General features: G+C 42.2%; 1 protein-coding gene across 1 annotated transcript in view; it reads left to right on the plus strand.

Annotated features, from left to right (window-relative positions):
• The first annotated feature begins 5,768 nt into the window (after nucleotides 1–5,768).
• Nucleotides 5,769–26,813, plus strand: part of mao (monoamine oxidase) — a 58,196-nt gene continuing 37,151 nt past the window's right edge. The window contains exon 1 of the mRNA XM_031300894.2: nucleotides 5,769–5,918. Within this exon, the coding sequence (XP_031156754.1) occupies nucleotides 5,864–5,918 (55 nt within the window). The 5' untranslated portion in view covers nucleotides 5,769–5,863. The remainder of the gene's footprint in view (nucleotides 5,919–26,813) is intronic.

Raw genomic sequence — 26,813 nt, forward strand, 5'->3', positions numbered from 1 at the left:
GTTATTATTATGTCATTAATCTCTGCTGGCCGCCTCCACAGCTACACCCCGTCGCCTGATGAAGACCACACTTTATTGAGAGTTCATTGTTAAAACGGCCCAGAAACAGGTCGACACAGAAACATCACAGTCCTGCACGCTGGCTGCGTGGCGTGAGCGTGGCGTTTCTGTTGCGTGGCGTTTTCTATTAGTGCGGATTCACTTTGGCAACACGACTGAAGCGTGGTGTCGCGACGTAATACATTCATGGTTGGAGAGGGGCAACGAACAAATAGCTGCATCTCGTGGCCCTTTATTTGATAGCTCCTCGACTTCTCAGTCCTCGGCTGAACCGGAAGTTGTTCTGTCCCTCCTAGGTGAAGGCCGTCTCAAAGCTCTTATTTCTGCCCTGAGGAGCGAGGAGCGAGGATCGAGGAACTATAGGCGAGGATACACGAGAGCATCCCTCCAAACACACATTTCCTCGGTTCCTCTCTCCTCTGATGATTTCCTCGCGTCTCTCCCGGGCCTCCTCGGTGGGAGGGACTAAGACGTGAGGAAAGGAGGCAAGTGGAGGAGTCGAGGAGCGACATGAAAAGCACCTAATGTGTTTGTAGAGGGATGAGGCGTCCTTTCCTCTGAAGCGTCACATGGATTCGTCGGATGTTTGGGCGGAGTTAGCAACTCCTTCAGCTGCACGGCTTCCGGGAAGGCTGCTCTCGTGTATCCTCGCCTAAAGCTCCTCGATGATCCCTGTCATTATATTGCTCATGGATGGAATTATAGTGAACATAAATAATTCCCCTTTTTGCTGGGGACCCCCTGGAACCTCAAGGACCCCTTCCCCAGACCGGACTCCACTTTGGGAACCCCTGCCATACAACATGTGCAAAGATCAGCCCTGCAGGCTCGGCTGTAACTGACCTACCAACCAACCACCAGAGGGCAACAGAAACTAAAGAACAGCCAGCTCATGCCATGTTACACACCAGTATACAGGGTTTTCACCTGCCAATGTAAGGTTTAGGTGCAGCACCCGAGCCGAATGAATGTAACTGAAAGACTTTCCTCAGATCTAATGATTGTCAGACTTCTTTAGCTTTAAGTTTTGTCTTTAAGCTTTTTAAATGTTATTTATGTATAATCTGCTCTAGCTTTTCCAACGTTTTAGACACAGATATGGTGATAATAACGGGTCACAGTGATGTGAAAAACAGACACAAAACTACCACAGACTGACTACAAAGAGATGCCAAATGACCACAGAGACCCAAAACTACCACAAAGGAAACACAAATGACCAAAAAGAGACATCACACGGCTACAAAGAGACACAAAAAACCACAAAGAGACACAAAATGTTTGGGGAAATTGCGTTGTTTTTTTAAATCGTGAGCGTAACAACGCCCACCTAAGTCTCCCACAAAGCTCGGGAAAACACTGTGTGTGTGTATACAGTATATAAAAGATAACATGTCATAGCCTTTGAGTTATCGTCTGCACACTCAGGACTTCCAAAGTGAATTACTGTGTTGCCTAGAGAGCAAAATGAGATCAAATGAAGTCAGCTTCAAACCTCCATGTTGAGCACGTATATTATGTCTTATACCTTGTGGACTAAACAATGAACTCAACAGAGATGTAATAGTATACAGTTAGAAAATAGATTAAAGGAAACAATATTTGACCAATACAAGAAAGGAGGAGACCTGAATATATGACTTGTAATCAAAAGTGTATTGTTGTTGTTCTACGACCTACATTTTTGTAAGCTGCATATTTGTTTTTGTTTTTATAATATGATATTGTAAAGTAGGAGCAGGACTATTACGCTTCTGCAGAATACGCTCTATGTTACAGTTTTTTTTCCGATTGCTCAAGCACTATTTTGAAAACCGGGACTGTTTTTTCTAAACACTACACCCAATCAGCAGAAAACCTAACTATACACTAATTTATGAAAACCATATTTTGTTTTTGTGACCTGTACTGGATACAGTATTTTATGTTTGTCTGTTGTTTGCTGTGTTATGCACACTACTGTAGTAGCTGTATGAAAACATGGACATGTTGTTGTTGTGATTCTCCATGTTGACATGTTGACTGATTTGGGTATATAGGAACTTACTTACTTACTTACTTACTTATATGGAGAGAAATACATTATATTTTCCTCAGTCTGCAGCATTGGTCTTGTGTAGTGTTTGGTGAACTTATTGTATATTTGCACTTTCTCTGTGTACTTCATGTACAGTACTCTAATCACTGAGAAAGAGAATTGCTTGAATTGAAGTGTTTTAGGTTAGCAACAGCAGTGTATAACTAGTTCAAACTGACTTCAGTCATATTAAATGTGTGTGTTTCATACAGTAACAAAATATGGTTTTCATAAATTAGTGCATAGTTTTTCATTTTGCAAAGGGTCTGAGGTCTTCTGCTGATTGGGTGTGTGGTTGTGCTAATGGTGTGTAGTGTTTTGAGAAAAACAGTCCCTGCTTTTAAAATAGCGCTTACAGTTTTTTCCAACTGCTTACACACGTTTTCAAAACTATGTCTCCTTTTTACAAAACTCTACACACAATTCCCAAAACTGCACACACAAAATGCAAAATGCCTCACATCTCCTCCAAAATGAAAAACTGCATTCAAAATACCATAAACACATCTCACAATGAAGCATTTGCATCAAATGACAAACACTTTTTTCATAATAGTAAATTTTTGGATATACCATGTTCACACTGTTCTAAATCTAAAGCTCTTTTGTCTTTCATAGGCTTATATCTACATTTACAATGTTCTAGAGAGAAAGTAATCTGCTGAGAGTGGTTGAAAAGTGCACTGTAAACAACAATGTAATGGGATTGTATGCACTTGGTCAGATTACCTGTATTGAACAATGGATGCCATCAATAGACAGAGAGCAAGGGGAGGAGGAGGAGGGAGAGACAGGGGACGACAACGAGGAGGAGGAGGAGGAGGAGGAGGAGGAGGAGGAGGAGAAAGAAGGAGAGCCATCTCAGGGCCACACTTATTCATCATGTGATCAACCACAGATTGAGTAGCTTTACAGTGGCGTCCATACTGCATGCAACTATCTAATGACTATTTCAGCATTACAAATCAATCAGACTTTTGTTGTTTGAATACAAGTCTGTTTAGTGTTTTGCAAATCACTGTGTGTATTGTTTTGCAAAAAGTGTGAGGCTGACATTGTGCTTATAGTGGTGCACATCTGGGCCAATGATTTGCTCCTTGAGTGTAAGGTTCTGATAATTGTGTAATACTTTGGATTTCAGTATGTAAGCAATTGGCAAGAACTGTAAGATAAGCTCTCACTCTATCATCACACACACACACACACACACACACACACACACACACACACACACACACACACACACACACACACCGAACGCATAACGAGTTAATAAACTCACATGTTATTAGGAATGAGAATACGGTCTATATTTAGATAAGCTCTCACTCTATCATCACACACACACACACACACACACACACACACACACACACACTCCTTCAACTCTTCCTTTTTTTGTTCTTCAAAGAAATTGGATTGCTTTATCTACAATATGTTTGTGTTTTGATCTGACTGTGTTTCTTTTCTTCTTTTACAGTCTGTTGATTGTTCGAGATGAATACAAAAATCACATCAAATGCATGTGTGTGTGTGTATCAAATTTGGTTTCCTGAACTCCATAATACGCCTGATATTTGGATTGAAGTGGACGTGACCCACGTGAGACTGTGGCTGTAAGTCGAGGAACAGTTTGTTTCCCTTTGGTTGTTTAACAGCCTGTACTTTATCACATTCATCTTCATTATGCAGCCTGGCCTCGAGGTCATTGACAGGCAGAAGGGCTTCACTTGGCAAATAACAACTGATATCTACTGTTTTTATTGAATGGATTCATTTGACAGAGAGAAAACGCATTTATTTGTCAAATATTTAAATTGTGAATCAGGAATTAAAGATTGACAGCAGGTAGCCTAAGGCTGTGTCTCAAAGTGCCTACTGTCACACCTCAAACTCTTAGTTTTAAGTATATAGTGTAGATAACGCAGAAAGTCAGTGCACTGAAAGTTCAGTGTGGAACGATGGACCCTACTCGCACTAAACGGGCGCCGTCTTGACTACAAAGCGGAAAGGGGAGGGACCAGGGACCTTGACCGGCAGCTGATTGGACAAACGCTCCACGTGGGTCTTGCTGCTCCCGAATTGCAAACCCGACCATAACGGCATCGTTTGGAATACGATCTCGTATTTTACGAAAATAGTTCACCGAAACGTTTAACATTTTAAAAAGGAAAAAGAACGTACAGTTGCTGAATCTGTTTTTTTGATCGACAAAGGTCAGCTTAAAAGATTTTCGTCAGATTCTGAGAGGCGGCAAGCCGAGCCGACCGCTACTCATTTGCATACAGGAAAGCCCATATTTTTGGCGGGCTGGAATATCGCGTTCACGTGTTCTGTTCGTCGCGTTCGTCACTCTCATCCCGCTCGTCATTTCCGGTAAGTGTTTTAACATAAGTGTTCTTTTTGGGTCAATACTAACCATCGAAAGTGGGCACTACGGCAGGAAGTGGTCCGGGAACATTAACAGTGTACTGCTACGCCGTCATTGGTTTGATCCAGGATGGTGATGAGTCTGCTTACAGACAGGACGCGGAACAGCTGGTCCAATGGTGCAGTCAGAACCACCTGGAGTTAAACCCCAAGAAGACTGTGGAGATGTTAGTGGACTTTAGGAGAAGTCCCCCCCCATCCAGAACGACACAGTGTCCACTGTGGACTCCTTTAGGTTCCTGGGATCAACCATTTCACTGGACCTAAACTGGTCTCCCCTCACTGACTCTGTCCAGAAAAAGGCCCAGCAGAGGTTATACTTCCTGCGACAGCTAAGGAAGTTTAATGTGCCTAAGGAGCTGCTGACCACTTTCTACTCAGCCATCATTCAGTCTGTCACCTGCACCTCCATCACTGTCTAGCTTGGGTCAGCCACCAAATGGGACAGGGCCAGACTGCAACGGACAATTAGGGCTGCAGAGAGGATCATTGGAGCTGACCTTCCCTCCATCCAGGACCTGTACCGGTCCAGGGTCAGGAAAAGGGCAGCAAAAATCTCTGCAGAGCCCCTCACATCCTGGTCACAAACTGTTCAACCTCCTTTCCTCTGGTAGGGGATACAGGGCACTGTTCGCCAAAACCAGCCGACACAGAGACGGCTTCTTTCCCCAAGCTGTCGCTCTGTTGAACACTCAGAAATAGCCCCCCCACTCTCACACTGAACAAAGTCAACCAACACTGTTCTGCTCATCTACCTCATGTATATTTTCAATCTTACAATTATTAATAATATTATATTACAATATTGTTATTAATATATGACCATTGCACTGAACTGCCTTGCACTATATTTATATTTAAATCTTAAATCTCAGACTATACTGATATTGCACTATTCCTTCCCTCTCTTCAATTGTTATTGTATATTTTTGTAAATTTGTACATTCTATTGTATTGTTGCACTGTATAGTTAACAGTATATATTTCTTACTGTCCTTTCTGTTTTTATTCTTTATATGTTAAGTGAGTGTTGTACTTAGAGAGCAAAGACTAACCCGGAGTCAAATCCCTTGTTTGTTTATGCAAACGTGGCCAATAAAGCTGATTCTGATTCTGATTTCTTTGCAGGCACATGCCACCTCCTACATTAAATAATCCTCCCTGTCCACAAAGGCAGTGCGCTGCTCTGCTATCTGTGGGCGGAGTCTGGAGGGAGTGGGACTGGCCGGCGCTTTTAATACAGATGCTCCGGTCCTGGCGCCCTGCGTTCAGCGGCAGAGAAGAGCGGACAGCACCATGACTGAATTAAGCAACACCTACGATGTGATAGTGGTCGGCGGAGGGATATCAGGTAGGTGTAACCCGCCTCGCTTTAATGCTCTGCAGCATGCGCGGACACACGGACGCAAACCAGACACATTTATGAATCCGTAGCTGCCTTTGTTTTGTGTGAGGTGAGTGAGACAGACAACTGTTGCACACGAAGCTGCTCCGTCAGGAAGAAGTGGGAAAGCTCTGCAGCTTATTCTCTCTCTCTCTCTCTCTCTCTCTCTCTCTCTCTCTCTCTCTCTCTCTCTCTCTCTCTCTCTCTCCTCTGATAGGCTAATTATTCAGACTTCTAACTGGCAAAGTGGGGGCTTTTATTTGACAGAATGTGGAGGGTTTTATTCTTCACGGTGTGGGTGTGACATCCATTTTCTCCGCGAGGCTTCCTGTCCCCCGTGCACCGCTGTATCACGGCGGCAGCGCCCGTTAAGTAACAGCTTATCAACCAGACAAGGGCGTAGGTTTGGTTTCAACATTGGTGGGGGGGACACATAACATTTTGAGTGTAGAACACTTTCATTTCTTGCATTCTGGTGAATTTGTATGCATCAATTTATGGTGCAAATCAGTGGTGTAGTGGTGTCTAGTCTAATGTATTGAAGTGGGTATACTGTACTGTATATATATATATATATATATATATATATATATATATATATATATATATTAGTGCTGTCAGTTAAACGCGTTATTAACGGCGTTAACGCAAACCCATTTTAACGCCGTCAATTTTTTTATCGCGAGATTAACGTTCTTTTTGACCTAGCAAACTTTGTAGTTTTTTTCACATGCTGTTGCAACAACTAGTAACGTTAGAAAAACTACAACACCACACCGGATCTAGCTAGACCGGAAACTAAACAACAGGCACGCTGCACACGCTTGTTTGGGCTTGCGAGCCGGCCAAAGAGTAGTACATACCTGTAAACTAGTCGCTTTTCGGCGAAAATCGCCGTTTTGAATGGGAAAATGTTATCCATGTGAATCGTGTAGATCCGAAAAGTTTTTATTTGGGGGGGTGGGGGGTCCGAGACCCGGTGCTAATACGGCACCGGTGCCTTAACGACCGTTATCTACCGGACCGAATAGCAACGCGGAGTTCGGTTCCACTGAAATGCCTGCACTTCTCTCTGATGCTCCGAAAACGGACGTTAGAGGGAACTGAAACATCGCCGCACAGGACGCCAGTCAACACTACACTCGACAGCAGCTAACGTTAGCCTACCGTTAGCTAGCAGCTGGAGTAAACACGGTTAAAATGCTGACAGCTAAACGGTGTAAAGTGTGTCTGTATTTCACTGGAGAGGCTTCTAACACCAGACTGTAGCTGCTGCTGTCTGAAAAACACAGACTCAGCCTCGCCTCGCCGTCGTGGTGCATGTTGTAAAATACCCTTTTCCCATCTAGTGGTTGTTTTCGCAGTTTTGTGCTCCTTTTTTTTTTTTTAGATCAACTTTTTATTGTTTTATATTTTTGAACAGACAATACAATACAATTCAACAAGGTGCTCGTTTTTTTATATACAGTATATATAAAAATCTTTCGGTTCAGGCACCGTTTTAAAAGTATTGTATCATGTTGATAAGAGCATTAAAATGAGAAAAAATAATGGGACAAAAATAAATCAAGGGACATTTAGAATAGATAAAAATGTGCAATTAATTGTGAGTTAACTATGACATTAATGCGATTAATCGCGATTAAATATTTTAATCGTTTGACAGCACTAATATATATATATATATATATATATATATATATACTAATATATATATATATATATATATATATATATATATATATATATATATATATATATTAGTATATATAATATATATAATATCTCTCTCTCTCTCTCTCTCTCTCTCTCTCTATATATATATATATATATATAGAGAGAGAGAGAGAGAGAGAGAGAGAGAGGAGGGGGGGCCATATCATAGTGGGGGTCCTGGGTGTCCCCCCCCAGGGAAGTTTTGAGCATCAGCAACTTCATTTTTGTTGCATTTGGACACGCTTTAATGCACAAATTTACGGTGGAAATACCTTTATTTAGGGGTTGGGTTGCGTGGGATTTCCCCCTTTCTGGTGTATATGTCCCTGCCTCTGCTGAATTATTTGTTTATCCCCGGTGGGGACAAAATGTATCCTCCCCCCCTCAAAGTGATCAATGCTATTTCACCAATAGACCATATATTATATACCTAAAATAGAAGTATTTTAAACTAAGTAAAACGCTGTAATGTGAACACATAGTGCCATAGAAGGATAATAATCTGGTTAAAGCGGTGGAGATGTTGATTGAAGTATCAATTTGCAATAAGGTGTCACACTCCTTGATCGTGTCAATTTTCTGAAGATAGGCACCATTCAAAGTCAATCTCACATCTCAAATTACAAATCGATCTTTGTTTGAGTGATCTGATATTGATGTCTTTTCACCATGAATGTTAAGTAAAAAATACTTTAAACAAACTTTTCAGGGTTTCAATTCTTAATGTGAACATTAAAGGGTAACTACCGTTTTTTTCAACCTGGACCCTATTTTCCTGTATTTTTGTGTCTAAGTGACTGATGGGAACAACAATCTTTGACATTGGTCCAGTATTAAGAGAGATCACTGCAGTCGGCAGCGGAGAAACAAGCTACAATGTAAGTTAATAGGACAATTGTCCAGCTTGTATTTACCTTCACAAAAGTGCTTGTTTTGCCGCTGACAGACTCAGATTAATATTCTAAGTGTCTGACAACATTATGGAAAGGATTTCTACAGAGATAGACCTTTAAAGGGGTGATAGAATGATTATATAGGGTATTTCACACTGTTCCTTAAGGTCTCCTAATGGGGTATGTAACATTGATTGGGCTGAAAATTGCCCGGTTGCTATTTTATGGGCCCTTATGCATCCCTGTGTTTTGGCCCTATTTGGAACGAGAGCTTTTCTTCCAAATGTGGTATGCTCATGAATATTTAGATGAGCTGCGTGCTGATTGGTTGACATACACATACATTGGAGACGAGACAGCAGGTCTCATATTTCAGACACTGCAATGTTTCGTTACTAAATTCACTTCTGAGACTTTTTTATGTGAGAAATCTACTATATAAAGCTCAAATATTGGCCGTTTTACGAAAATTGATGGCTAACTGCAAATTTGGTAAGACGTGTTGGACTTCAGGAGGTCCACACAGTCTGACGAGACAGCGGCAGCCCTGCTGCGCTCCATACCCAGGAGAAAGTCACCGTTACTGGGTTACTGGACAACCTGGACTCGGGGCTCCGCGGAGCTGGCCGGCTGCCGGCATAACTATAGTATTTACAATTTCGTCACGCCACTTATATTACAGCTACCCCTAAGGTCTTACAAAGCTAATGCTTGTGTCAGATTTCAATTTAATGCATTTTTGTGAATATGAGGGGTTTCGTTAGCTGCTAGAGTCCATTCAATCCAATGGGTAACTTAAGATCGCGGCTAGTTAGTTAGCTACACTTTGAGATCTTTTTGTTTAACCAGAAACAGCTCTGAAGTTGCTAGCACTAAACCCACCAGACTCCATTTAAAAAAGCAAAACTTTTAGCGTGTATAGAGCCAACATATTTTCACATGTAAATCAGTTAACTATATGTTTATTTCAACCCAAAACTAGAGTTGTGATGGTTGGAAAAGTGGAAAGACGACCCAAAACGTCTTTTCATAGTTTGATTTTGTTTCTGTCGACTTTGAATGAAGTGTATTTTACGATGCTAAAATTACTGTTTATTTACATGGAGTCTGGTGGGTTTAGCGAACACAATTTTGCGGATGTTTTTATGTTTAAAAAAAAGGATCTTACTCTTTAACAGAAAGGTCGACCTCCTTTCCATAATGTTGTCAGACACTTAGAATATTAATCTGAGGCAAAACAAGCACTTTTGTGAAGGTAAATACAAGTTGCACAATTGCCCGGTTAACTTAACATAAACTGACATGGGGCACAAGAATGGGACAGTTTGGTTTAGGAAAAGATGGTGGGTGGGGTTACAAAATGTACGTTTCAGAGACACGCGGGACAAGAACGGGACACATACTACTCTCTACTGTTGTCTCTCTACATACTACTCTCTACTGTTGTCTCTCTACATACTACTCTCTACTGTTGTCTCTCTACATACTACTCTCTACCGTTGTCTCTCTACATACTACTCTCTACTGTTGTCTCTCTACTGTTGTCTCTCTACATACTACTCTCTACTGTTGTCTCTCTACTGTTGTCTCTCTACATACTACTCTCTACTGTTGTCTCTCTACATACTACTCTCTACTGTTGTCTCTCTACATACTACTCTCTACCGTTGTCTCTCTACATACTACTCTCTACCGTTGTCTCTCTACATACTACTCTCTACCGTTGTCTCTCTACATACTACTCTCTACTGTTGTCTCTCTATATACTACTCTCTACCATTGTCTCTCTAAATATTACGTGATCTTACAGCGCCACGGTCGAGCTGCTGTTCTGCCCGGTGTGTCCCATAAAGGGTGATTTTTGCGTCAGTATCTGACTCTGAGAGACACTGACCAAGCGTCCGTATTTTACGAGTTGGGAGTGAGAACGGGTTGTTTCCCCATATCGTGCAGCCCGTGCAGATGAGCGGTCAAGTCTTTGAGTGACTTTGAAGTGCAGCTGCAGGATTTAAAGCCTGTGAGCTCGTGGTGTTGTTGGACCTCTGTCCTTTGTGTTCTGCCCTGCCGGACCGCTGTCCTCTCTCTGCCTGCCTGCACGTCCGTCCGTCTGTCAGACAGTGAGGAATTTAGGTCAGTGTCAGTTCAAATACTAGTCAAGCGTGCCACACAATTGCTACAGAAACAATTTAATTTAATAAACCTGGCAACCTTTTTATGCCCTGCTCTCTCTCCTCTCCTGTCACATTAGGGTCGTGTAATTACACCGTTTGTTTATACCGCTGCCCTTTACTGCCTTGCAATAAGGTCCACATGTCAGCATCACTGTCCAATCAAAGGACAGATGAACCACGGGGTAGTCGAGCTGTGAAGGTCAATCGATTAGTTGTCAACTGTTGAATTAATCGCAAACTATTTTGATAATCGATTAATCCGTTTGAGTCAGAGTAAAGATTCTAAGTTTCCAGCTTGTTAAATGTGAATATTGTTCTAGTTTCTCTCCTCTGTGACAGTAAACTGAATATCTTTGAGTTGTGGACAAAACAAGACATCTGAGGACGTCATCGGGGGCTTTGTATAACACGGATCAACATTTTTCACCATTTTCTGACGTTTTAGAAACCAAACAACTAATCAACTAATCAAAAAAATAATCGTAGCAGCCCTACTGAGGAGAGGGACAGCTCTTCCCTGCCTTCACTCTCTCAATCTCTATCACTCTCTCTGTCGCTCTCTGTCTCTCTCTCTCTCTCTCTCTCTCTCTCTCTCTGTCTCTCTCTCTGTCTCTCTCTCTCTCTCTCTCTCTCTCTCTCTGTCTCTCTGTCTCTCTCTCTGTCTCTCTCTCTCTCTCTCTCTCTCTCTCTCTCTGTCTCTCTGTCTCTCTCTCTGTCTCTCTCTCTTTGTCTCTCTCTGTCTCTCTCTCTCTCTCTCTGTCTCTCTCTCTCTGTCTCTATCTTTCTCTGTCACTCTCTCTCTCTCTCTGTCTCTCTCTCTCTCTCTATCACTCTCAATTCAATTCAATTCAAATTGCTCTATTGGCATGCATGTCAGAAATAACAGTATTGCCAAGGCATCAAGGATAATAATGTGATAAGAAATAAATAAAATTCATTGAGTAAGCTAAAATATATACATTTAAAAATAAAAATAAAAACAGGAAAGCAACAACAGTATATCAATATACAGTAAAATCGCTAGTGTCAAATGTAAGAAAGAAAACTCACTCTCTCTCTCTCTCTCTCTCTCTCTCTCTCTCTCTCTCTCCTGAGATGTGTGTTTCTCCTGCAAATGCAATTGTCATTTTCCTGCCTGCCAGCCGCCCATCGGCAGAACTGTGGCCCCCCCTGAGGAGCAGCCAGCACTTTCTGAGCAAACATTAAACACTTGTGACAGCCTGTTATCAACCCAGCAGTAGTGCGGATGCCGAGGAAGAGAGAGAGGGAGAAGGAGAGGCGAGGGAGCAGAAAACATTAATAATGGGAGAGAGAAGGAGGGAACCACATCTTCCTGTTATGTCTAGGCAGCTGTGAATGTGGGAAATTAAACGAGGCAAACCGGGAAACAAAGAAAGGAGGAAGAGTGTCTGAGAATTGAGGAAGGGAGAAAGAGAAATGACTGTTTGCAAGGAGAGTAAAAAAGGGAACTTGAGGAAGCCATGAAACTGGAAAGAGGATGGAAGTGTTGAAGCACACCGAGCGCATAATGAAGCGGTAGACGTGACAATTTTGCTTCATGCTTGAGTCAACCCCAATTCTAGGGCTGCAACTAATGATTGTTGAGAAATGGAGAAAAATGTCAATCAGTGTTTCCCCAAAGCCCGAGATAATGTCCTCAAATGTCTTGTTTTGTCCACAACTCAAAGATATTCAGTTTACTGTCACAGAGGAGAGAAGAAACTAGAACATATTCACATTTAACAAGCTGACACCAGAGAATTCAGACTTTTTTTTTCATAGAAAATGACTCAAACCGATTAAATAGTTGCCGATTAATTTAATAGTTAACCAGTCCCTCCAGGATTTCACTGCCTTTTTTTTAAGATTGTTGCAGCCCAAAATGCCTGATTTCGTGGGAGCTTTTGTAAAAAATTGCGATAAAAGTTGTGATGTCTTTTGTATTTTTGTTGCAATGAAGTTGCGGGAGACAGTGAAAGTTGCAAAAAAGTTGCGATTTTTGCGAAACTACTCTGGGCTGAGTTTTCCTAGTAACCTTACCAAAAAGGCTCAGGATGCTGCAAATGTTGGTATAATATGAAAATGGCTGGTGGATTTAAGACAAAAAATAATAATTTATTGAATGAATCAAATTTGAACATATCTGTCAGTGGCTTGTTGATCTTTACATTGTTAGTTAATTTCCTATTCTGGCCTGGGACACACAGTCATACGGTTTGAAAAAGTACTGACTTTAACTTATCATTGCACTTACAATAACGAGCGTAGCCGTCCTCAATTTAGGTAATTGTGTACGTCTCATCTCCGTTTTTTTCCTGCATGCAGCCGACAGCCAGGATTGATTAAACTAAAACCTGGTCTCACGCCAGTTCGTAAATAGTCACGTCTATTAAATTACAACACGCTTAATACAAATGACGGGTCAGCTCCCTTGAGGACGTTCCCATGTCTGCAGTGCCAAATTGCACATGTGAACCAAATAAATTAGGTGAAGAAAAGGGCGTAGGTTTAGTCTTAACTTTGGAAAAGACAAATGGCTTGTCTGCACAGTTGTGTATGTGGACAAGAACGGGACAGTTAGGTTTAGGAAAAGATGGTGGGTGGGGTTACAAAATGTACGTTTCAGTGACATGCGGGACAATAAAGAGACATGAACCCCGGTCTCCTGGGTGAAAGTCAACTCAGCGAACAGTTTGACTGCATAACGTTTCTTTTATATATTCAATATGCGTTGGCTTATATAACTTGCCTAACAGGACGTGTATATACCCTAATGCAGGGGTCTCTAACCTTTCTTCACCTGAGGGCTATACTTTAAAAAAAGTGGCCAAGAGCTACTTGCATCATTATTAATCATCATAATTACATCGCTTACATTTATTAACACAACACACATAAGCTGAATGACGCTACTGTTTGTACATGTATGGAATTGCAATACCCAAAGCTTATGAAAAATCTTCACGTCAACGTTCATGACTATTTCACACTTCTTTTAGCCCACATAGTTAGCTACATCACTATAAATATTCCCAGGAGGGTCCGAGAAAACATTACCACTTTACACTTCTATGGCCCACAAAGTTAGCTACCTCACTTTTAAAGTGCTCATATTATGCTTTTTTGGCTTTTTCCCTTTCCTTTATTGTGTTATATATCTTTTTGTGCACGTAATAGGTTTACACACAAAGTGAAAAAGCCCAAAGTCCCCCCCAAAGGGACTTTCCATCTCCAACAGAAAACACTGTTCACAAACTGCTCCAAACAGCTCTATTGTAGTCCAGCCTTTACTTCAGAGACAAACGTGGTCACTTTGGAACACACGTTATAATGCTCACCTAGCTGCTAGCATGGCACGCCCTCATACTCTGCTTCTGACTGGTTAGTAGTCCTTACCTAGGCACTGTCAGGGCACGCCCTCATACTCTGCTTCTGACTGGCTAGTAGTCCTTACCTAGGTACTGTCAGGGCACGCCCTCATACTCTGCTTCTGACTGGCTAGTAGTCCTTACCTAGCTACTGAGCATGTGTGACTCCCAACAAAGATGTTACAGCAGTGAGAGGTCTCACTCTGTAGGTAAAACAGAGAGCTCAACACACAGGGTGAAAAGAGGAGCTGCAGCAATGTGCAGTACAACAAAAATATGGTGTTTTTTTGAAAAGTAAACCATGTAAACCTATTCTGGTACAACCTCTAAATACAATTATGAACCTGAAAATTACCATAATGTGAGCACTTTAATATCAACGTAATTTTGTGTCCCATTTCGTCAACCTATTGGCGAGCTACTGGAAACCTGTACCCGTATCTTGCGAGTGACTTGTTGGAGACCCTGCCCTAATGCGTCAGCCCATGATCAGGCTTGTCTAGACAAACAGAAAACAGTAAGCTGTTCTGCCCTTTTAATTTAGTTGGATCAGAGTTTATTTCAGTTAAAACAAAAATGCCATTGTAACGTGGCTTCTCACACAATACAGAGACAGGACTGACTGGATAACTATGTTTATTTTAAGATGAGTGTGTTGGTTTAGCTGCCCTTTTTGGCTGGTCTATATAGTTGCCTTTGGCTTATTTCTTAAAGCGGTTACAATTAATATTTTTGTAATAACAAGGTTTCTCAAATGTCAACGCAAAGTGTGGTAATGAACCTACAGAGAATTAGTATTCTGCAGCTCCTCTCCTCTCTTTACGGAGCTTTATACTGAGTTTCAGCTCATTGTTTATCTGTCCGGCTACAACTTTACTGTTTACTGGTTAGCTCTCAGAGCGTCGCGTTCAGAGACAAATCTGTAAAAACCTACTGTACGTCAAAAACAGCTAAAAGAGAGGGAATATCAGAATTACATTCATCAGGTGGACACAAACACAAAGACTCCTAATGAATCGTCATGCTGCTCTGTAACTCCCGGAGCTGGAGATAAGTTCAAGATATCAACTTAAAAGATGATGATATGTCAGTGTTGTGTTCACGACTTGTTGTTGGGGCAGGTTTAATGCCAGGATTAGACTACAACGATTTTTTTGTCTTTAACAACAGTCAGGCTAGACAGACATATCGCCAAAAATTCTTGCTGTGTCTTGGACAGAAGAGTGGCAACACTACAAGTATGACACCGACCAGCCCCCCAGACCGATTATAGCGTGTTGTCGTGAAGAGCACGCACAAGTTCATTGGTCGACGCTTTGGTGGAGCAGCAGCCTCTCAAAAACTCACGAAAATCTTTTAAACTGACTGTTGTCGATCTGAAATAAATACAGATATAGCAACTGCATGGCCTATTTCTGGCTTAAATTTTTTTCAGAAACACGTTTCGGTGAACTATTTTTGTATAATAAGAGATCGTATTCCAAACAAGCCGCCAATATGGTCTGTTTTGAAATCCGGAATCCCCACATGTAGCGTTCGTCCAATCAGGTGCAGCCATCGTGTTTGTAGGAGGGTGTAGCCTGTTTTCTTTGCTTGTCAGTGGTCAAAGTGAAGAGAAACAGGTAACTGCTAGTGGCTAGCCCGCTAGCGTGCGGTGCTGGGAAGCGGGGAGATCCCTGCCGTGAACAAAGCCCATATGGGCACTCTGTATCTTTCCTTCACCAGACAGCAGCAGTAGCGTCTCTCCTTTTTCGGCATGTTTACATATGTGTGCCAGAGAGACAGAGAGCGCTCTCTCTTCCCATTGGTCAATGTCAAGGAACATGTCATAGAACATGTCACACTAGGCGGAAAAAGACAAACATTTCGGACATGCTAGACTTTCTGCGTCGTGGTCGTGAAGCGTCCCAGACGTTAGATAGCTGATCTTTGATGATGTCACACTACAAGAGGTACATCGGGCGGAATTGGTGTAGTCTGATCCTGGCATAAGAGGAAGATATCAGAATCAGAATACTTTATTGATCCCCTGATGGAAATTATTTAGTTGCAGTTGCTCACAGTCAAATTCAAGGTAAAATAAGAGTAAGAAAATAGTGAGTCAATAACTGTCTAAAGCAAATAAAGTAACATAGCTACAATAATAAATAAAAACATTAAGTAGAAGTAAAGAGAGATTATGTTACAAGTAAGATTAGGTCAAAAAGATTGTTTCAAATGGATTTTACAAATTCTATTGTAGTGCAGTGTCGACATAAATACAGTACGAACATAAATAAGTACAGTGTGGATATAAGTAGCAGCAGTGGATAAATAACACCTTTGCACATGTAGCTGATAAAATGTTGCACCAAGTAATTATTGTACATAATTGTACAAGCATATTGAGATGTGATGTGGAGATACGTGCTGTGAGACCAGTTTTGACTACGGCTGTGTATTGGCAAGAATCTGGCGATACGATACGTATCATGATACATTGGTCACGATTCAATATATTGCAATATATTTCGATACTGTGCGTAAGGCGATATATTGGGATTTTTTTAGTAGTATAATTTTAAAAAGTAAAACCAAGTATAATTTTAAGAAAAACTAATATTTAAAAAAAGACATGATGTTCATAAAAGTCAAAGAAGTTTACTTTACGTACCTGGCGCGTATCTTTAGTGGAGCGAAGAGCCGCTTCACGCACGCTTCTGGGACGCGCCGTGGCGCAGCTGGCGGAATATCAAACATTGATTTGAATGGCCACGATTGCTCGCAGGGCACGCCACGTGCCCGGAACGCAGCGCAGACGCGCCTGCGCCTGCGCCTGCGCCTGGTGAAATATAGGGATGAGCGTAACACTCAGAGGAGTATAGCTTGATGGCCACAGGCAGGAATGACCTCCTGAGTTAGGTCTGTATCCGATTATTCGAATATTCGTTCGATCGGTAGGGATTCGATTTTCAATTGTAAGATCTGAATATTTGTATTTATTTTTGTTATTTATTTAACGTGCATGCAGGCTGAAATTCACTCTGGGGTTTTGTCGGGATCAAGCTGCTTGCTAAATTTCCGCTACAAGCAAGTGGTCTGATGTTTGTAGGACTCTATGGTTATACTGTAGCAGCATGGTGTCGTTGTCAGGCAATTTGATAAAGGTAAAGCCGCCACCAACGTCATAATCGTTTAGTTGTCTGGTCTCTAAAATGTCAGAAAACGGTGAAAAATGTAGATCAGTGTGCATAGATGTGTTGTAGATCAAAAGCCTGTGATGACGTCCTCAAATGTCTCGTTTTGTCCACAACTCAGAAATATTCAGTTTACTGTCACAGAGGAGACAAGGAACTAAATTAGAAGATATTCACATTTAACAAGCTGACATCAGAGAAGTTTTACCCTTTTTTTTTCCATTAAAAAAAATTACTTAACCCTCAATTTGGGTTTTCTTTCAACCAAATTGTCACAAAAAAATAACGTGGAAACAAATCATAAAAATGTTACAGGTTACAGGGAATGGAGGACCCAAAAGCAGAGAGCAGGCGGAAGTTTGTTGCTTGAGGATTTATTTCACAAACAAAAACGAAGTACCTACCAAAAAGAGTCCAGAATGCAACAGGCAAAAACTAATTACAGAACAAACAGAACAGGATCTCAAGAATTTGAACACAGGGACAAAAGGTAGACTCCATGCATGAACACACTCACAGAAACGCAATACAATGATCTGACAAAAGACAGGGGGAACACAAAGAGTACACAGGGTAACGAGGTAACAAGAGACGGGTGAGACAAGAGCTGGGAAACAGGTGAAACACATTAGGGCTGGGCAGAACGATCAAAAAAGGCGGGAAAACACAAGGCAGGAAGTAAAACAAGACAAGACAGAAAACCAGACTACCAAAATAAAACAGGAAACAGAAACATACACAACCATAACATAAAAGAACGTTGAAAAAAGTGACCAATATGTTGAAAAAAACCCCAGAAAAACAAAAAGTTGCATGGTCGACGGGAAAACAACACAAGGGTTAAACCAATGTTATAATCAAAATAGCGATTGCTGATATAGTTGACAACTAAATCGATTAGTCTTTGCAGCTCTGGTGTTGAGCTTTTTTCTGTTTCCTTCCTCTTTGAAAGCAGCAAAAGCTGCGGGACTTTTGTGCTTTGTTCTTGTGAAGTAACATCGTCCTCTTTGCTCAATCCCATGCTACCTTTCAAGAGAGGAGACTCGGGTGCACCTGTTGAGTCTGCACAGTGTGCTGTCGTTTGGTCTGAGCGCTCCTAATGCAGCATGAACAGCTCGTCTAGTTACCATTAACGTGTGCAATCCTAGAGCACCACTTTCTCTGTCCAGCTGTGCAAACATGAGACGCCGTGGTGTGAGCTGCCCGGTGTAATCATTAGATGGATGATTCCATTTGGACTTTTCTGTGTGCCTGCTCCTTTGTGTTTGCCTTTTGTGTGGCAGGTAAAGCCAGGAGAACTGTGCAGCTGTAATCTCAGCTATGGTAATCTTACGTAATGATGACATTGATGAAATAGAAAGGGGGGGGGGGTGCACACGTAGCTGATGGATGTTTGCACAACACAAAGTCTTCATCGGTCTGTGGGATATGTTCCTGTTTCCCTCTTCTGTTCAGTGTTTGTCAGACAAACGGATTCTCCAGCTGTTATCAGAGGGCTTTTCTGTGAGCTGCACTCTATGTTTGCATTGAGGCAACATTAAAATGATTCACTACAGTCACTTTGCAGCCGATGATGGCGTTAAGCTTCATATATGGTAGCCGCGGCGTTCCCGTCATAAAATGACGCAACACGGTCTTACGGCAGTTCGTGTAATTGTCCCGTTATTTTTAATCTATTGATTCGTGTACAACAACACGTTTATCTCGTTTATCTCACGAAATGGGAACCATCTATTCAGAGGTTGGGTTTAGGAAAAGATTAACGGGGAATGCAAACGTCACACCCCGGGACACGATCCGCGGCCGCTGGGGACGCGCAACAATAACGGGATGGCGGGGGTTGGGTTTAGGAAAAACACAACGGGAAAAGGGCGCCTCACACGCCGGGAGGTGGCCGCGGGAGACGCACGACAATAACGGGACGGTTGTGATTAGGAAAACAACGGGGAAACAAAACGCCACACGCGGGGCGCGTCTCCCAGTTGAAAGTCCTGTATTGTTTGACCCATCCACCACCCCTCCCTTTTCGGCTCCCTTTTCGGCTTTTCATACTACTCCCTACCATATTCGTGCTGTGATCACGAAATATGCTTCCCATTGAAATACATTACTTTACATTTTTGTGCTGGCCACCACGAAAAAAATTAGAAAAACGTCCCTGTGAACACGAATCAATAGATTAAATAACGTGACCATTTCACTAATTGCTGTGAATGACGTCACCGCAGCTGTCGTTTCCAGCGCCAAGACTCCATGAGCTGTCGCGGCGCGTGGTTGCGCACCTCTGAATTTTTCTAACTACGCGCCCACTGCGCTGCGCTGTCGTCAGAAACAAAATAAAACTATGAAAAGCCGTTTTGGGTCGTCTTTCCGCTTTTTCAACCATCACAACTCTAGTCTTGGTTGAAATAAACGCATAGTTTACCGATTTACATGTGAAAATACGTTGGCTCTACACACGCTAAAAGTATTGCTTTTTTAAATGGAGTCTGGTGTGGTTTTTGTCCATTTTGTCTTCAACTAAACATGATCTACCAAGAGTGAACTCCTCAACATTTTCAGACAGCAGCAGGCAGTTTTACTTTTTAAAATAAGATCTCAAAGTCAAAAGATTTGGCATCGTTCTGTCTCCGTGCTGTAACACCCAGAGACAAACGGTTACTCTCCTGTCTGCTCTTTCTCACATCTCTCTGTCTGAATTCAAAGGTTTTGTGTAATTGCTTGTCAATATTGCGCCTCGGTTTGTTGCACGTAAACAGCCAATCAGTGTCTCCGTGCTGAGAACATGAGACAGGGTAAATGTGATTGCTGTCAATGTGTCTCGTAAATGTCTCCCCCTCTGGATCGATATGGAGCCTTTTACGGCTCCGATTCAAGTGTCTCGCTTGTCACCCAGCTGGTAGTGGATTTTTTTGTTTGTTCTTGTGAAAAGAACATTTTGCTGAGGTGCAGAAGGTTTCAAAGAAGGGAACATGACAGTATTTAACTTGACATCACGCAGAATCTGTTCAGAGCACAGATGGTTTGTTGAGGAATGTGTGTTTTATTTAACATTTTGCTGTCATGGGGAGCAAAATGTGACTCCTCTCCCCAAAAGAACATGCATTATTTACATGTTAGGCTCTCAGAAGGTTCTGAATTTGGGGACAAAGGATATGTGAGGTAACAAAAGGCTGCAAAGTATTCTTTTGTTTTTAGTTTAGTTTAGTTTTTCGGTCAAATGGCCTTTTGAATGGGAGTCCTAGGGGCACTTTTATGCTAGCCTCAAAATAGCTATTTTTAAAACACTAAGAAGGCTCGACACAACATGAGACTTTGCTCAAAGTATCACCAGGGACTCTACACCGTAACTACACCAGTGCACAAGGGATATACTAAATCTGTGGCTTTTTGTTTTGAAATCGACTCGTTTTGACTGCCGAGGTGGTAGCAGCCGGAAACAACAGGAGAGTGTTAAAAACCTTTCTTTTTAGTAAACTCCGGGTACACAAACTATGTTCTCAATGCTTTCATTAAGGTGTAGAGTCCCTGGTGATACTTTGAGCAAAGTCTCATGTTGTGTCAAGCCTTCTTAGTGTTTTTTTTTTTTTTTTCTTTTTTAGTGTGTTCCCCTTTTTGTCGTCTAGCCATCACACATCCAGGTAGCGATATGGCCCGGGCAGGGAAGGGAGGGAGGAAGCCGGTTCAGCCTGCTGGAGAAGCCGCTACAGCACGTAGCGATGTGCCCCGGCCCCAGGCAAGGGAAGGGAGGGAGGGAGCCCGGTTCAGCCTGCTGGAGAAGTTGCTATAGTGCCTGTCTCCTTCCCTTGCCCGGGGCTGGGGCACATCGCTACGCGCTGTAGCGGCGATGATGCCGAATCTCGAGATGAGCTGCAGCTGAGCCTCGCATGATTGAACCGCGCTTATAGTTAGATAAAGTTGTGGTGAAATAGCAGACGAAAATTGTAAAAGGTTTCCAGTTGTTGCCCGCTGCTACTACGGCAAACTCCCGATCTAGATTCTAGAATTGATTGCTTTTTTCGTCTGCTATTTCACAACTAAATTCATTTCTGAGACTGTTTTATGCGAGAAATGAACTGTGTACAGTTTGAATATGGGCAGTTTTACAAAAATTTATGGCCAATTGCACATTTGCTCCGATATGTTGTCGGACTTGGAAGCTCCAGTCTTAGGTGACAGCCAGCTGGCGGTGGCCGGGATCGCTTGCTTACCGGCGGCCAGTAATACTCACAGCCCCCCCTGTCAGCTGGAAGTGGTTTCAGACCCCCCCCACCAGCCGTTGGGCCACGCCTCCTCATTTAAATCGACACCTGTCACTTCTAAATGAAAAGCTTAATGTTAAATCGAAATCTAAAAGGTGAATCTTAAAATGTCAATGTCAAATGTAAAACATAAAATTCAAAAGATAAAATGTCACATTGAAAATTATGAAGGGGAAAGGCTAAAATAAAATAATTTCTTTTTTTCTGTTTGAGATTTTAATATAAGTATTACCATTTAAGCTTTTACATTTCACATTTAATTGTGGCATGATTTTTCCTAGTAGTGTAGTAAAATAATATTATTTTTAATTTGATCTTGCTTCGTTTTCTCTTTGGACTTTCAATTTGATTTATGAATAAATATTTCCTCCATAGGTCGTCACTGCTAACCTCGTTGTTTTTGAGTGTCTGGGAGAGTTGTGCGACTGTGTGTGTTCATCTTAAATTATTGATGGCAGATTCAGGCTACATCTACACTACTACGTTTTGGTTTAAAAACAAATATCTTTTGCTTCATTCACGCCTCGCATCCACATATACTCCGGCGTTTCCGAGCCCCTAAAACGGAGACATTTGGAAACACTGCTGCCCCCGTTTTGGTTCTAACACTCCGGGGGTGCTTTGTAGTCTGGACGGAGATAAAACGGAGACATTTGGAAACGACGACCACGTCAGTCAGTCTTATCTGTTAGGTAGCTTACACACCTTTCAGTAACAGTTCCACTTCGTCGTCGGTCCAAGCTGATAAATCCCTGCTCCTACTTTTCACCGTTGTTGTTCTTTCTCCAAAGTATTTTCTGTATTTTCAACTTCTATATCCATGATTTTCATCCGCAGAGTAACGTCCGACAATCTGCTTCCTGGACTCAGGGGTCCGTGTACCAGCACGCACATGCCCAGTGTGTGTGAACGGTCATGTGATATGTGTTGTCAGACGTGTTAATATGGACGGAGATTAGTTCTGCTACTGGAGCCAAAACTCTTGTGTGGACTGAGATCGTTTTTGTCTCATAACGCCGCTTAAAAATGAAAACGTAGTAGTGTTTCCCCCCCCCCACACCTAGAGTTAACACAACATACAAGATTAATATCTTTGGGGCGTCTTTCCAGCCTTAAATTAAAGAGACCCATCTGTCAGTACATGCCATTCCTGACGAGCACCTGGCCGACAGATGCCTCACAGTTTGGGAGACGTCTATATATCATCTGCTGCATATCTTGTTGAACTGCTTTTCTGTAATGGTTTTTGTTTGGGCATGTTCACCCACGTGGACCACCCTTTTTCACCAAAACATTTGTGCAGATGTATTTAAAGAAGCAGACTCTGCAAAGACTCTGATCCCTGTAGTTTATTGTAAGCAGGATGCCATTGTGAGAATCGTCCCCACACACCACTCCGCCCTTCACTGGCCTTGCTTCTCCTTGAAACGATGAAGCCTTTTTGGGACACACACCGACTTACTGCCACAGCTCTCACTTTTATCTGCCTCACACCGCCAGACACACACACACACACACACACACACACACACACACACACACACACACACACACATACACACACACCTGCCAAGTGGCTCCAACTTAACAATTACTGTTGTCAAGGAAACTGTATCTGCCCATATCTCTTTTTCCAGCACTGTGTGTGTGTGTGTGTGTGTGTGTGTGTGTGTGTGTGTGTGTGCGTGCGTGCATGCGTGTGTACAGCATAGCATTGAACATCTGCACAAGAAAATGCACTCACTGACTGTCTAGCATCTTCACGTCGAAACAAAAATAAGTGCTTCCCAAAGCAAGATAATGAAATAGCCTAATACACACAGTCATCTTTATTTTTTCCCGTGACAAACGTTTCAGAGAGAGACGAGACAATTAGGTCAGCCAGAGCCCCAAGGTGCTGGGGTGGAGAGGAGAGGAGCAGTGGTGGGAGAGAATCAGGAGAGAGGGGAGGATACATACACCTACATTATTGCCCTGCTGTCATACATTCAGTTTGTGTGCTCGTTCTTTGTGTATTTTTTAGCTTCAGATACTGCGCATAATGCAGCAGGGACTGCCTCCAAAAGTGGTAATGCTGAAATAGAACCACTTTAATTAAAGGGTAACTTTGGTATTTTTCAATCCTATTCTACTATATTTTTGTGTCTAAGTGACTGATGGGAACAACAGTCTTTGACATTGGTCCAGTATTAAGCGAGATCGCTGCAGTCGGTAGCGGCGAAATAAGCTACAATGTAACGTAGAAGTGTTTGTCTTTCCGCTGACAGGCTCAAATTATTATTCTAAGTGTCTGACAACATTATGGAAAGGATCCTTACAGAGAGAAACCTTTTTGTTTAGGACTAAGCTCCTTTTTGTTTAACATGAAACAGCCCCGAGATTGCCATCGCCAAACCCACCAGACTCCGTTTAAAAACCAGTAATTGTATCATCGGAAAACACATTTCATTCAAAGTCGACAGAAACAAAATAAAAATGATCAAAAGCCGTCTTGGTTCGTCTTTCCACTGTTCCAACAATCACCACTCAGGTTTGGCTGAAATAAACCCTGAAGTCACCCATTTACATGTGGAGATATGCTGGCTCTATACACGCTAAAAGTAGTGATTTTTTACATGGAGTCTGGTGGGTTTGGTGATGGTGATATCGGGGCTGTTTCTGGTTAAACAAAAAGGATCTTATGTTGTCAGACAGTTAGTTATTAGAATAATAATCTGAGCCTGTCAGCAGCAAAAACTGAACTTTTAGTGGACGCCAACTGACAGTGAACATTTGCCCTACAGTTTTACATTACAGCTCGGTTCGCGGCTGACGGTTACAGCGTTCTAGCTCAATACTGGACCAAAGACAAAGATTTTTGTTCACATTAGTCACTTAGATTACTTCTTTAATGAACAGTCCCTCCAGAAAAACGCGATTATGCGATCGCATAATTCAATTCATAATCAGCCAAAGTCTGCATATTTATGTGGGGGCCACATTTTTTCAAATACGCCGCACTGTCGCCGCATAAATTGCAGATTTCTGCGCAAAATATGCGGGGCTTGCATGATTTCATAATCCCTGCATTTTCATTGCAAAAAAGTCACATATATATCTTAGCAGAAAGTTGAAAAATGTTGCGTTTACTTCACACAAGAGCAGCCATTTCCCCCTGTTGCCATGGGAACGTTATGAAGTGACGTAATTACGCGACGTGAACATCATTGGAAAGCTGCAAACCCCGCGATGAAGCCATGACGAAACCGCAATTTTTGCAAGTTCCCGCAATTTCATCGCATAAAATAATAATAAAATTGCATAAATATACCTCATATTCCATCGCATTTTTTAAGAAAACGTGCCACATAATCAAGGATTTTTGCCTGCAACAATCACAAAAAAACTCGATTCCACCCGAGAGAACACACATTTGGGTGTCTATTATTTCTTAAGTAATAGTAATCTTTACATGCAGAAAGGTTTGTAAAAACAAATGCATTAAAAATTGATTAAACGCACTCCTACGGAAATGAAAAAGATGGAAAAGATATAAACAGACACACAACAGGTGCATTATTAGCAGCTCAGTGAACCTCGTGTTTAATGAGAACGGTTCTCTGTCTGCCTCCTGCTCGGTGCACATTTTGTGTTTCGCTGCGCCTCAGTTTACTCTCTTTCTTTCTGCACACACTTTCTTCTTCATTTTTGCATGCACACTGCGGAGATGCACAGTACAATCGACCTCGCTTATCATATCCCCTCCCTTCTCTTGTCTGATCCCTCCTTAAATGCGTCTGCACAAAGGAGGGAGATGCCCTGCTGAATGCACACCAGCTGCAGATGACAGGAAGACTGCGCTTCAAGGCGGTCGTATCTGTTTGATAAATATTAAGCCATGTCTTTAGGTGCAGAAAGCCTCTAACAGCAGAGGACATCCAGCTCAGAGTGAGGAGAGGATTCTCTCTCTTTAATTCTCCATGGTTTCCACCAGAGAGACTAGCTGACCTTTTTTTCCCCCTCCATTTGTAATCCCTTCAGGCACAGTTGTCATGGCTGGGGGTAGAATAGAAATAAAAACAACTTAAAGGGATAGTTCAGATTTTTTTTTAAGTGGGGTTATATGAGATACTCAGTCAGTTGATTTACATACAGTAAATGACGGCTGAAAAACGCTATATTTAGAATATTTCCAGCGCTTCACCTTGCTGTCAGACGGCCCTTTACGACGGGGAACTGAAGCCGTTCTCTCTGCACTCTTCAAAGCCACCAGACTCCTTTGACAAAAACAGACATTTTACCTCGAAGAACACGGGAGTTGCTGCTCTACTGCTGCCTCCAGTTAGTTAGTTAGTGTCATTGTATGACTTTGGTGTTTTAAACAGTTAGGAACCATCAAAACTAACAAATAAAACTAACCGATGGAGGCAGCAGTAGAGCAGCAACTCCCGTGTTCTGGGAGGTAAAATGTCTGATTTTGTCAAAGGAGTCTGGTGGCTTTGAAGAGAGCAGAGATAACGGCTTCAGTTCCCCGTCGTAAAGGGACGTCTGACAGCAAGGTGAAGCGCTGAAAATATACTAAATATAGCGTCTATTTAAACTGATATAGATGTGTTCAGGTGTCTAAAATGTGTTTAGCTGCCCCCCTCGTCCACAGCAGGACGTTGCTTAGCTTCCGTGTCGGTACTCCTGCCTGCTTCTCCAAACTGGGGGCGTGCCGACCGCCATCTACTGTAGCTAACACACTGACTCTGGAGAAGTAGCTCAGACAACCACACTGAACACACATCTGAACTATCCCTTTAAGGTTATTTAAACATTGCAGTCGCACCCGCTGCACCTGGTTAATGTCCGTGTGAGTGGTTGCGAGTGTGTGGTATGCGGCTTCACAGCGTAGTAGCAAAAGAAACAACCGCGGAGACATGCCGGACTGCAGATGTTTGCCAAGTGTTGTTCCCTCTGTATATACAGACTCCATGGGGGGGGGGGGGGGGACAGATAAATACAGTAAATATTAGTTTAGTTTGTTTGATTCTTACTTGTACACGTTTTCATATTTCCCCTAATCGAAATTCCTATGCGTCTATGCGTACAATCTCACATTTTTCTTTGTCTTTTTGTTACTCTTTCTGCCTCCCTGCTGCATGAGTTGAATTTCAATCTGCTCCTCTGTCTCTCCTCTCAGCTGGAGTTCAGTTCGGGATAGCTTGTTGATTTTTCCAGCTGTGCAGCTCATTCCTCTTCTTCATTTCATGGTGCAGGGGATGAAGATAAGCAAGAGGGGAAAGCTCAGTCTG

Source organism: Sander lucioperca, chromosome 8, assembly GCF_008315115.2.
Source record: "Sander lucioperca isolate FBNREF2018 chromosome 8, SLUC_FBN_1.2, whole genome shotgun sequence".
Lineage (NCBI taxonomy): Eukaryota > Metazoa > Chordata > Actinopteri > Perciformes > Percidae > Sander > Sander lucioperca.